A 13,983-nucleotide genomic window follows, 5' to 3' on the forward strand; every position below is an offset into this window, starting at 1 on the left:
TAATAAAACAATAATATATATAAAGAACAGAATATAAATAAAAAAATAAAAATAAATTAAGTTAAAATTAAAATTGAATATACGTAAATAAAATAAAAATTAGCATTTCAATAAAACATGTTAGATGGAAAAATCTTGTAAAAGTATAGTAATAGACAAAAATAAGTGACACATGATTTAAATGAATGATATAAACAAAGTGTCTTATGATAGTATCCATACATCCGATAAATTGGATTTGTAAAATCTAGAGCAAAAAAGAAGCAGTGCACAGCAAGATATACATATGTTCAAATTAATAAGGAATAATAGACAGAAGCAATTAATGATTGCAGTTAATGATGCTGAACAAGAAAGCAGCATCTGCAACACGTCGACCTTCTTCCAAAGATGACAGATTAAGATATTGCATGAGATATGAATACAGTCGGTCTTAAAATTGAATATAGTTATAAAATATTTTATACTTGAAAAATGCACTAAGTGAAAAATTCAAAATTATCAACTTTTTTCCTTACAAAATCTTATATATTTTTTTTGTGCACTGTCAAGTTTTTTTAAGAGATATACAACTGTTTTCATTAAAATGGCACACTATTTTGTATCTGAACGTACATATATTATCTGACACAACCTGATCCTATCAGATATCTCATCCTATATTCGTTAGTATATATATGTGTGCCTGTATGTGGGTGTTTAGGTTTCTAGGTGAGCGAGAGTATGTTTATTCAAGTGAAATATTCAAATTGAACACCATCCTCCGCAATACAAACGCATTTACTTTGCTTTGGTAAAAAATTTTTTTGGTTGCCTTAATAAAAAAATGGATAAAAAATATTAGGAACCGATAGGATTTGTAAAAAATTTTATCGTTTCTTATCGTAACCTATATTGTTTCACTTTTTACATTTCAAAAGAAATATTATCGTTTCTTATCGTTTTCTTTCATTTTCTGTTAAAATCGGATTCAGTTGTTAGAATATGATAAAATTCTTATAGTAATATATTGCTTTTTATCGTTTTGTTGGAATTTAGCCAGAAAAAAAAATGAAAATTTATCGTAATTGTACCTATATTCATAACTACGATTAAAAATAATGCAATCGTTTTCTATTATTTTTTATCGTTTTTTTTTATTAGGGAGTACTTCTACTTTCTACTTCATTTTAAAAAAAGAGTGGTTTCAAAGATCCTATATATAGGATGTACAAGAAATGTCAAAATCCCTTAATTTTACGAAAATTACACATTTTCAAAAAAAATGTTTCATACAAAGTTATAAGATTTAAAATAATATATTTATTAGCCTTTATTAGAGAGAGTTTAACCTTAGATGGCGTTTTTCAAGATCAATTTAAGGTCAACTCGATATTTTTTAATGGAATTAACCTAAGTGTTTTATGTAAATAGATTTCTTGTAATACTCTGCATAAAAATCATAAACGTTATAGCCAAAAATTAAACGATTTACAAGATATTTTATATTTTAATCTGACATTTATATAATATGATATAATATAATATATTATTAAACACATTTACGCGGTATATTTAAATCAGTATATTTCAAGTAATGTGAAAATAAAGTTTATTTGAAATTATAAATAAAGCATAAAATTTATTATGTATTTAAATTACCTATTTAATGAAATCCTTAAATATACATATAATTAAATATTAAATATATAATTATATATATATATATATATATATATATTAAATATATATATTTAATTATAATTATATATATTAGTTGGAATAATTAAATAATCGACCAAACTAGCAAGAATTCAATTTTTTTTATATATTAATTATTAAAATTATAATTATATATATAAAATATTATAATTAAATATTAAATATATAATTATAAATAATAAATAAAGTATTTAATTATTAGGTTATTAATTATCTATGTAAAATTTGAAAAATTAAATTCAATAAAAAATAAAAATAATTTTAAAGAATAACTACAAATAAAGGTCTAAGAGCCTTTAGTTAAATAATAATTAATAATTTTATTTTCTCTCTAAACGATACCAAATGTTTTTCATTGTGTTGTTTCCTTCCAAAAAACATATCACAATTAAAAGCAATAATATATCATTGTTTTATTGTCAGTTATTAGAAATGATAGTCGCATTTATGATAAAGCTTTGTTAATGACGAATCTATAATAAACGCAGCTCAATATTTGAACTATACACATTACCAGATTTATTTTTTCCATTTTGTCCAACATGGTGTTCATCTTGAATTTCGTCGGTATTAGACTTCTCTTCAAACGTTTGCCCTTTTGAATCGCGAACTGAAATGTCTTATACCTAGTATTCGTTCGAAAGTTGCTCGCTTAGCATGCGAAGATCACAAATATTTGTCGACGAGCACAGTAAAGTTACATCATATCCCAGAATAAAGCATACAGTTTGATGCATTTACATATAATATTTTAATGCTTCATCCTGTAAAAATTGCGGAAATTATACGTGACATTCAAAATCTCTTCTTTTTTTATACGTATATATATATATATATATATATATATATATATATATATAAAGACGATTTTCTCTTCCTTTTTCTGCATTATACAGAGTTATATATACAGAGTTTCCCAAAAGTCCTGCAACAATTAAATATCTCAGAAAATAAAGACTTTTTGAGAAAAAATGTTTCAAATAAAAATTTTAGACCTTTAATTAAGTAGGCACATTAAATAGTAATGTAAGTGTGACTATAAATAGCACTGTTAAGGCCACGTAAAATTCACTTTGAAATTTTTTAATAAAAACTCCTATTTTTTATTACATATTCATGTAGCTTATTTTAAGAGAATTTTTCAAAACACTAGTTTTCCGCTTATAAGTATTTTTCGAATTATAAGGCTTTAAAAAAATACAGTATTTTAATATAAAATACAAAATATCTTGTAAAACATTTAGCTCTCTTATCTTAATATTTTTATGTACAGAATAATAAGATCAATCAATTGATATAAAAATCGTGAAATTGTTTTTAAGAAAAAATATGTTGCAATGTGTAAACATTTCTTTAAAATAACTATGCGTTTTTTATACATTATTGATTTGTCTACTTATGTTATATATAAAATAAATAAGATTATCAAAAACTAAATATTTTATAAGATATTTTATATTTTATGTCAAAATAATCTTCAAGTATTATAATTCAAAAAACACTAAATAAAAAATATTTTATTATAGTGTTTTGAAAAACTCTCCAGATAAGCTCTAAGAATATGCAATTAAAATTAGGGGTTTGCATTTAAAAATTTCGAAATAAATTTTACATAGCCATGCTATTTATAGTCACGCTAACATTATTATTAAATGTGCCTACTTAAAGGCCTACAATTTTTATTTAAAACATTTTTTTCTACAAAAAGTCTTCATTTTTAGATATTTGACTGTTGAAAGACTTTTGACATATCCTGTATATAAAGAACTTTTTTTTTTTATATGTATATGTATAAATATAATCTTTTTGAATGGATAAGACATTTGTGATTCTCTTCAATAATATTTGCAATAATACGTTATATTTCATCCTTTTTACTTCGAAAACCTTAATACAAAATTAAAAATATTGATTTAATTTTAATATTAATTGCTACTTCTCTTTGCAATTTAACGCCGATTTCTATGATAGATTTCATTTACGTTTAATTATACTCTTTCTCTTTTTTCTCTCTTATTTACATAATTTCTTGAAAATCCTTGAAAATTTTTGTTCGATTCAAAATTGAGATTTTATACGTTATGTAAATAGAGGTAAAAAGTGTAAAGGTAGAAAGTGTTTAAGTTTACAACTTTATTTTTATTTAAGATTTTTTGTAATAATAAACTTAGGAATAACTTTAAAGAATCAATATTGTATTAAAATTTTCTTCTTTGTCAAAATTGTAAAACATTTTAAAATAAGTTTCAAGATTTTGTTTTACTGTAGTGTTTTTAATAAATTTAATCACATCACTGTCAATAAGAACATATCATATCGCCGTCTTTTTCCTATCAATCTATTGATCAATATTATATTCATTAATTTAATCAATTTAATAAGTTAATAAATTGATCATTCTGTTTTTATAATACCAGAGTTGGGTAAGTTAATGGTTTTTTAAACTAAATTAAGTTAAAATTAGTTGCTTATAAAATTAATTTAGTTAAGTTAAAAGTTGCATAAATATGGTAAAAAGTTAACTCATTGTCGATTAAAAAGTTAAGTAAAAATTAAATTAACTGAAATTAAATCAAAAGTTAATTTTTAAGAACATTATTTATATTAAATTATAGTTTTGTTTGTTAATTCTTTCAAAATTTATAATAACAAAAAAATTTTGATTTTTATATAAAAATATATTTTTTGGTAATTACAATTAATGACAAATAAACAAAAAAATTAATAATAGTACTTTAATTTAAAAATAATACGTTTATAACTTGTACAAAAAACAATAATGGTATTTAGAAGTAAAAAAATTTAAATTAGGAAAAAGTTAATAAGTTTAAGGTCAAAAATAACTAGTTAAAGTTAAAAATTAATATATTTTAAATTAACTAAGCTAAGTTAAAAGTTATTAACTTTTTTTAACTTTTAACTAATTAACTAGTTATTACCCAACCCTGTATAATACAATCTATTTTCGATTTATAAGAAAACAATCCAGCAATATTAACTTTATTTGGAAAACTTGGTATCTTTCTGTTCGTCGGATTCGCCGTTTTTATCCGAGAAAAATTTTTTAAAAACAATTTTTTCCGGAGTTTCTAATCAAACTGAATCGAATCCTTTGTTGAAATAAAATTAGACACAATATAAATTTTCCCAATGCAAACTCTTTCACTCGTAAAAAATATTTCACGTGCAATATATATTACTATCGAAGAATCCAACAAAGAAAATAGAAAATAGACGATCGCGCGCGAAAATTCGAACAGAAACTTTAGCGACCCGAATTTTCTTCTCTCCGTTTCGCGATCGAAGACGGCGGACGATCGTCTCCGCGAAACGTTCTCGCTCGCGATTGTAGGTTGAACTGCCAGGTGAAAACACAACACCTCTTAACCTGCACACAGGTGTACATAGAAGTCTCCCGGCACCGGGCGCCGAAGAAAAGAAGGGGGGCCTACTTGTGCGCGCGCGCTAGGATTCCTTGCCACTCTTCGAATACTTCGATCAGCGCCGGACGCCTGACGTGAAACCGAACGAATTATTATCCTCGCGATCCCGACAATCCTTTACGAAGATCGAATTTAGATGGGATAGATAATAGGTTGAAATATAAATATAAATGAATGTCATTAGAGCCGAGGCGAGCGATAAGCGCGGAGGAAAGTCGAACCGATATATTGGTATATATATGTACGTACAAAAATTTGCCCGAAGGGGAAATATCGCCTCGTTTGAGCACTTTCTTTTACGTGTAACATTAATGAAAACATATAAGATACGCGAAAACTCCGATAAACTCTTTTGTGATTAAATGACTTTCTATCGTTATTAGTTACAAATGAATAGAGACACAAAAGAAAGTACGCTGCATTTTAGTAATACATTTAAATATACAGAGTGTTCCATTTTGATATTCCATTTCAAATAACTTTTTCATTTTTTATTGTAGAAGAAAATTTTTCAGACAAAACTTGTAGGGTTTTGAGAGGAGCATAAAGATGGTGCCATTAGTTTGACTTTGAATAGTTGCTTTACCTCCAATTTCTTAAATGGAACCCCTTATTTTTCATTGTATATTCTTGTAGCTTATCTCAAAAGCTTTCCAAAACCCTTTAATAAAGTATTTTTTCATTAAGTACTTCTTAAGTTATAAAGGTTCGAAGTTAACAATTTCTTGACATGAAATGTAAAATATCGTAAAATATTCAGTTTTCGGTAATCATACCTTCAAACTCATTTTTATGATTATATTGTTTTCATTATATTGTCATTTTACTATACATTGGCAAAAAACTTGTTATACGTTTTCTACATCGAACACATCATAATATATGTGAAAGCTATGGAATAAATTTTGTCCGATTATCGAATTTTTTGTGCGACAGCGTATTTAATTTCATTACCTATAATAAGTTTAACGTCGCATATCAAATTTATTAATTACTCTTAAAAATCAGATTTAATTAGATTTTTTTAAATTAAATTTATTTTTTCCCTGGTACGCAGATTTTATTTTTTTTATTTTTAAAAAAAAAGACATTTTCTTTAATATTTGAAACATTTATATTATCGAAAGTGTGATATAATTGGATAAAAAGCGCAATATCTGTTTGTTAAAAATATCCATAAATATAAAAATTTTCTATTTTTATTTTGAATTTTTGGCTAAAAGTATATTCATTAGCTTGAGTGCGCACATGATAAGCAAAGATAACAAAATAAAATCGCAGCCCAGCTGATCGCTCATATTGCGTGCCATACGTGCACAACGAAGATTCGTGTGAGCCTCTCTTAGATCTTCAGACCCGAAACATCATGCTCCGTGTCGTTGTCATCATTGGCGTGTGACGCTTGACAAAAAGTGTTCGTCCTTGCTCGCTCCGCGGCGACATGCACTTTTGTCTCTTCGTCGCTGATGCGCAACGACTCGTTTTTCAGAAGGAAAAACAAAACGTACGACCATCAGAATTTATTTCTCCTCCTCTGTGCCATTCCTTCTGCAAAGGTAAAGGGACAAGAGACAGGAGAAGTTTATTGTCCGTCCCCTTTAGATTGTAGCTTTTATCTTGAACTATGTTCTATTATGATATTTAGTAATATATCTTCAAAATTGTTAATGACGGCGAGTGCACGCAAGATCAGATTAAAATGAGTAAATGCACCAAAGTAAAGCTAATAAATTAGTAATAAACGCGTAGAGATTTGTAAACAAAACGAATCATTTTCTATCCTATAATCCTATAGTAGCTTTACAGCGCCATCTTGCGTACGCGCGAGGTAATATTGAAAGATTTAACTTTTACTTTCATTATCTGCGTGCAATTAATAATAATAATTTATTAATCTGTCTATGACAGAGGCGCTGACGTATCAATATAGAACCTTTATACATGTTTTTTTAGCTCAAAACAAATATTCACTAGAAAATGATATTTGCAAACTAGAAAATTATGTGGCCAGCCAGTCCATCCCAATAAGTAACAAATTGACGTCATTAAACGTCAAAATGACATCATTTTGATATTTACTGACGTCAGTTTGCTACCTGGAATCTTTGACATGTTTCTTTTGCACTGTCTTAAAAAATCTTTATTTCTTCAAGTCTATAAAATCCACTACACATGAATACCACAAAGACTCATAATAGTTCAATTCTTAATTTAATTTCAATGTAATATTACACAACTTTATTTATACTACTTTTTATATTAATATTTACTAAATAACACAAGCGCGCGATTCGCGCGCTCTATTAATTTTATGTGCTTCGATTTAATATTATTTTAAACAACTGTCAAACTATTAACCTTCGCGATGACAGCTGCTCAATGCTACAACTATAACGCGAATCGAGACAGCCAATTAGCATCGTCGAAAAACGACAACAATAAACTTTGAGAAATGCGATTATCGACTTTACATGACTTTTTTTATAGTAGATTTTATAGTAGATTTATATCAAAATTTAAATATATCTTATTTTGGAACATATTAAATTCTCTGAAAAAAATTTTTATTAACTTTTATTAATTATAAGTGACCTATTGAATAATTATTTGAGAAAGAGAGAGAGAGAGAGAGAGAAAATATTCAAAATTTTCGAGAACTATATCTAAAAAATAAATTTTCATTTTCTGTTATTACTAATAATATTTACTTTTTTCTCATACTTTTTTTTATGTATGACATATAAAATTGAATTGTCATGTCACTGACATTTTGCATTGACTTCTTTATCGCATATCTTTCGCCTTTCATTCGAATGGATAGAGACACTCGCGCAAGACTGTTTGCTATGACGTTGAAGTTAATCGATTGCATTCGTTGGTTCGTTTACTCGCTTTATCGCAGGAATGTATATTGTATAATGCTTTAAAGCTGCGGGACACTCAGCATTAATGTTACTTGGCATACATCGTTGGTGAAAACAAACGAGAGAAACTTTCCGCGCTTCTGTAGACAAGACTACTTTTTTATCGTATTTCCGGAAAATCTAGCATGGGAATGAGATGCAAATTTCAAGTAACTTTACAAAATTTGAATGCAAGCATGTCTAATTCGATAACTATATATATATAAATAGCAAATCTAATTTTTTTAAAGATAATTTTGTAATAAATTATTATGCACCAGAGTTGAGTAATAACCTAGTTGATTAATTAAAAGTTAAAAAAAAGTTAATAACTTTTAACTTAGCTTAGTTAATTTAAAATATATTAATTTTTAACTTTAACTAGTTATATTTTTTACTTATAAACTTATTAACTCTTCCTAATTTAAATTCTTTTTATCTCTGAATACCATTATTGTTTTTTGTACAAATTATAAACGTATTATTTTTAAATTAAAATATTATTAACTTTAATGTTTATTTGCCATCAATTATAATTACCAAAAAATATATTTTTATATAAAAATCAAAATTTTTTGTTATTTTTATTATAAATTTTAAAAGAATGAAGAAACAAAATTCTAATTTAATATAAATAATGTTTTGATTTAGGGAGTAATGCCACTCTAGCCCCCGAAAAAACTGCCTAATTTTGACAATTTTTTTATGGGAATATAGTGAGTGGAATATAAAATCTGTTTAGAAGTTCTTATTGTACATATTTTGAAACATATTTACAAATTTTTTCAATTTTTTTGTACAAAATGGCGACGCGAGAATTCAGCAAAAGAAGCCTCTTCTCATGAATAGTGTTCCGCGACCGAAAAAATTTCTCCTGCAATTTTTGACCTAAAACAAAAAACCAAAAATTTTCGAGTTTCATATAAGATTATCTAGGGAAATACATATTTTAAATTTTGTTGTAAACTTTCTTTTTGTTATTAACAATTTTTCACGTAATTTTCTACTTAAAAATGAAACTTTTTTTTCAAACGTGCACCAAAAATAGTTTTTACAAAATACGGTATTTTTTAATTTCCGTATGTACTTCCCTAGATAATCTTATATAAAACTCAAAAATTTTTGGTTTTTTGTTATAGGTCAAAAATTGCAGGAGAAAAATTTTCCGGTCGCGGAACACTATTCGTGAGAAGAGACTTCTTTTGCTGAATTCTCGCGTCGCCATTTTGTACCAAAAAATTGAAAAAATTTGTAAACACGCTTCAAAATATGTACAATAAGAACTTCTAAACAGATTTTATATTCCACTCATTATATTCCCATAAAAAATTGTCAAAATTAGGCAGTTTTTTCGGGGGCTAGAGTGGCATTACCCCTTAAATCAAAAGTTAATTTTTAAAAATATTATTTATATTAAATTAGAATTTTGTTTCTTCATTCTTTTAAAATTTATAATAAAAATAACAAAAAAATTTTAATTTGTATATAAAAATATATTTTTTGGTAATTATAATTGATGGCAAATGAACATAAAAGTTAATAATATTTTAATTTAAAAATCCGTGAGAAGAGGCTTCTTTTGCTGAATTCTCGCGCCGTCATTTTGTACAAAAAAAATTGAACAAAATTTGTAAGCACACTTCAAAATATGTACGATAAGAACTTCTAAACAAATTTTATATTTTATTCACTATATTCCTATAAAAAATTATTAAAATTAGGCTGTTGGGGGAGAGACTAGAGTGGCATTACACCTTAACTCTTCAGTTACTTTAATCATAACTTAACTTTAACTGAGTTAATTTTATGCAACTTTTAATTTAAGTAAATTAATTTTATAAGCAACTAACTTTAAGCTCAACTCTTAATTTAATAAAATCATTAACTTACTCAACCCTGTTATATATACATATATTTTTTTTCTAAAATTATCAGTTATTGATTTAATCACTATACCATATTTTGTATATGCAAACTTTTTTACGACAGAATATTCCAATTTCAAATTGCAACAATAAAATTAGATATCCGGAAATCGCACAAGTATAAAAAGAATTTCAAGAATACGTAATAAGTATTCACGACCTCATAACCTATTCACTCAGCAATGACTCGTGAATTCATATCTGTTCGTGACATGTCTCGCTGACGATTTGCAAGTTTAACATCCGTATCGACATCATCATTTACATAGAACAATTTGCCAGACCCCAGTAAAAGCATAGAACACTAACATTGCGTGTAATGTTGAAGAAGCTGTCTGTAAATGATTTATGATGTTTCGATCAAAGAAGTCGAGTTAAATACTGGTAAAAACATCAAAATTCGCGGTAAACTTTTTTTAATCATCACGGGAATTTTTCCTTTGATTATCCTTTTGTGAGAGTGAGTGGGAAATCATGACAAGAAACAAAATGTCAGACCTTAGAACATATATATCTGAAAGGGGAATTACGTTGTTTCGGAACTGTTAGTTTTAGAACAGCTTTAAATATTTGTGGAAGGGAAATTAAACCATGAGGTGTTGTCTGGAAATATAGAAGAGAAAAGGAATAGAAGACATTAATTATTTCACTGGTAAATAATTATTATGTATTTATAAAAATAATTTATATTTTAGATCATAAAATTTAGATATAAATTAGACTATTTATTTATAGATATAAAGTATATATAGATTAGATAATATATATATATATATATATATATATATATATATTAGAATATATAATAGTAATATACAATAATAAATTAGATAATTAATTTAATGATTTTAAGTCACTGATCTCTATATATAACTGGATATAACATAGAACAAAAAAACGTGTGACCAATTGAAACTTGTGGGCTCTATCTACATAATATGAATATGGCGCTTATTTTGACATTTTAATGACAATATATATATATATATCGCATATATGTATATACATATAATTTATTGTTGCTATGGAAATGTGGACACTGCCCACAATTTTAATCGCTTCTATTGGTCACACTTTTTACAGCTAGGTTATTGGGGTATGCCATATCCAGTTACATATAGAGATCAGTAATTTAAGTCTATAAATATCCAAAAATCTACAATCATCATATACAAATAATAGACGCGATGCGTTTAGCTATTTTTTATTTGAACGCGGCTAACTTCACTTGGGAAAATTAATAACGCTGTCTGTTGTACACGTATAAATGCATTTTCTACAGCGTCTTAATCGATGTCAACTATTGCACGTATCGACTTACTGAAGAAAACCCGTTATGTTGTATCTTCCTATGCCTTTCTATACTTCATAGTGATATATCCTTTCTGTTTCGCTTTTGACTTTAGTACGTCCGCGATATAACAGAACGATCTGTCATCATCATGTCTAAATTGAAAGACTGTTAATGTAAAGTGATTATTGATGGATGTCGATTAGAAAATAGTAGTATATTTAAGATACAGTCTAATCAAAGTCAGTTTTATTTAATCTGAATCACTTGGTTAAGTAAAATTAAACACGATAAAATTTAGCACTAAATAAAAAATTGTTAAGTAATAATGTGTATTTATAATAAAATTACATTATATTAAATAAGAGAAAATATTTCTAATGACACCAGTAAATATAATCACTAAGATAAGAATATTTTAATATGTAGACGACCAAACTGCGCAAATAGTATTCCTTTATTATATATTCGTCATAACGTTTCGATCTTTGGTTTAGATCATTATCAAATGCAAACTGAAATAATTATTACAACTTTAAAATGTACAATAAAAATTAAATAAAAATAAACATAAAAAATAAAAATAAATTAAATTAAATTAAATTAAAGAACGTTAACCGAAAAACGAAGAACACCACACAAAAAAAGAAACGTGTAAAACATGAGAAAATTTACAATTATTACGCGTTAATTACAATATCTTTGATGTCATTATTACTAAATAAATATATGATGATCATCACTTTAAAACTGCATATATGTATAAAACATATTAATATCTTATTATCGTGTTATTAATAATGTCGGCAAAGGAGCACCCATGCATTTTTAATGTAAAATCTCGATTTTTTAATGGAATTATATAAAATATTAGACCCACATTAGGGAACATAAAAATAATAGTAAAACGCACGGAGAGTAATTATTCAGTAGTGAGTAAACACAGAGTTGAATTTGGGCACGACTTTAATTGGGATAAATCGATTATTTTGCATAATGAAAAACATACCAAAAAAGAGAAATAGCTGAGATGTTTTATATAACAAAGTGTTATAATACTCTGAACTCTTAGACAGACACGGAGAATTTAAATATTATATATGATAAGGTCATCAATATTGTTTAAATATTTAACGAGACAAACAAACAGTCTGTAGTTAAACGTCAAAGCAGACACATGTTTTATACATATATACAGTTTTAAAGTGATGATCATCATATATTTTTTAGTAATAATGACATCAAAGATATCGTAATTAACGCGTAATAATTTGTAAGTTTTCTCATGTTTTACACGTTTCTTTTTTTGTGTGGTGTTCTTTGTTTTTTCGGTTAACGTTCTCTAATTTAATTTAATTTAATTTATTTTTATTTTTTATTTTTATTTAATTTTTATTGTACATTTTAAAGTTGTATAATTATTTCAATTTTCATTTGATAATGACCTCAACCAAAGGTCGAAACGTTATGACGAATATATAATAAAGGAATACTATTTACCCAGTTTGGTCGTCTACATATTGAAATATTCTTATCCTAAAATTACATTATATATATATAATAATTTTAGGATAAGAACTATATATATATATATATATATATATATATAATCAACTTAATAAATAACATTAATGAACATATAAACTTTAAAGTTCTGCCAAATGTCTGCGCATAAGTTGGATTTTAGCAATTTTTTAGTGCAATTTTCCACCTCATTCAATGTCAAGAAAGATTATTTAGAAATTCACATGTCGTTCTCCTAGAATATTAGCTATTTATATTTTATGTTCCGTTAAGCGTTATTACCTATATATTCTAACGCTAAGTCTCCTATAGATAGAATCCAGCTTATGAGATCGTAGCTCGTTTGGCATTCAGCGTAGGTACGTTCGCAACTGCGTATAAGTTCATTCATGGATTACTTTGTCATTCCATTCTCGTTCGCGTTATACCGTTTTCCTAATCGCACAACGTCCTTTTTCACGCGTTACATACTTTTGACATATTTTACACGTTTCAACTGCGAACATATTTGTAAAGATCTAACGAGATCGGAACAAATAATGGTATTTTTAAAAATATACGAACTTTGGGATGGTATGACTTTGATGTAATGTAGAGTATACATATATACAGGGTGTCCCATAGGAAAATGCTGAAACTAATCAGTTGTCATTTTTTAATGCATACAGTTATTGAGAAAACAAAAATTGTGTTGAAAAAAGAAAAATCCCCAGTTTTTAATAGATATAAATAAAATGTTTGTATATCAATTTATTTTATTGAAAAGTAATGAAAAAAGTGCTAATTATATGTATATGTAAACTAATGATAAATATTTTCGAAGTACGCACCATAGAGCACTTTTTTCATTACCTTTAATCAATAAAATAAATTGATATACAAACATTTTATTAATATTCATTAAAAATGCAGACTTTCTTTTTAACGCAATTTTTGTTTTCTCAATAACTGCATACATTAAAAATTCAGCATTTTCCTATAGAACACTTTGTATGTGTGCGTGTGTGTGCGTGCGTGTGTGCGTGTGCGTGTGGGTGTGTGTGTGTGTGTGTTGTTGGATGTTATATTTTCCTATGAATTTATAAATTATTTTGATAATCTCCAATAATAGCTTGCAAATCTTAATTTTAATTATTTTGAATTATTAATTAAATAATATGAAATGATACATAATTTTAATTTTAATACAACGCCTT

At 26.3% G+C, this 13,983-nt stretch overlaps 1 protein-coding gene across 2 annotated transcripts in view; it reads right to left on the reverse strand.

Annotated features, from left to right (window-relative positions):
• Positions 1-13,983, reverse strand: part of DAAM (disheveled-associated activator of morphogenesis-like protein) — a 63,950-nt gene that overhangs the window by 28,275 nt on the left and 21,692 nt on the right. Inside the window, exons 1-2 of one of the 2 annotated variants that reach the window (XM_029312491.2) lie at positions 4,701-5,047; positions 2,216-2,465 (exon numbers count right to left, since the gene is read on the reverse strand). The exons of the other annotated variant lie outside the window; for it this stretch is intronic. Coding sequence (XP_029168324.2) covers positions 2,216-2,254 — 39 coding nt within the window. The 5' untranslated portion in view covers positions 2,255-2,465; positions 4,701-5,047. Of the gene's footprint in view, positions 1-2,215; positions 2,466-4,700; positions 5,048-13,983 lie in introns of those variants that run through there. 2 annotated transcript variants of the gene reach the window in all.

This window comes from Nylanderia fulva, unplaced genomic scaffold, assembly GCF_048542155.1.
Source record: "Nylanderia fulva isolate GAGA-0341 unplaced genomic scaffold, ASM4854215v1 Scaffold86, whole genome shotgun sequence".
Lineage (NCBI taxonomy): Eukaryota > Metazoa > Arthropoda > Insecta > Hymenoptera > Formicidae > Nylanderia > Nylanderia fulva.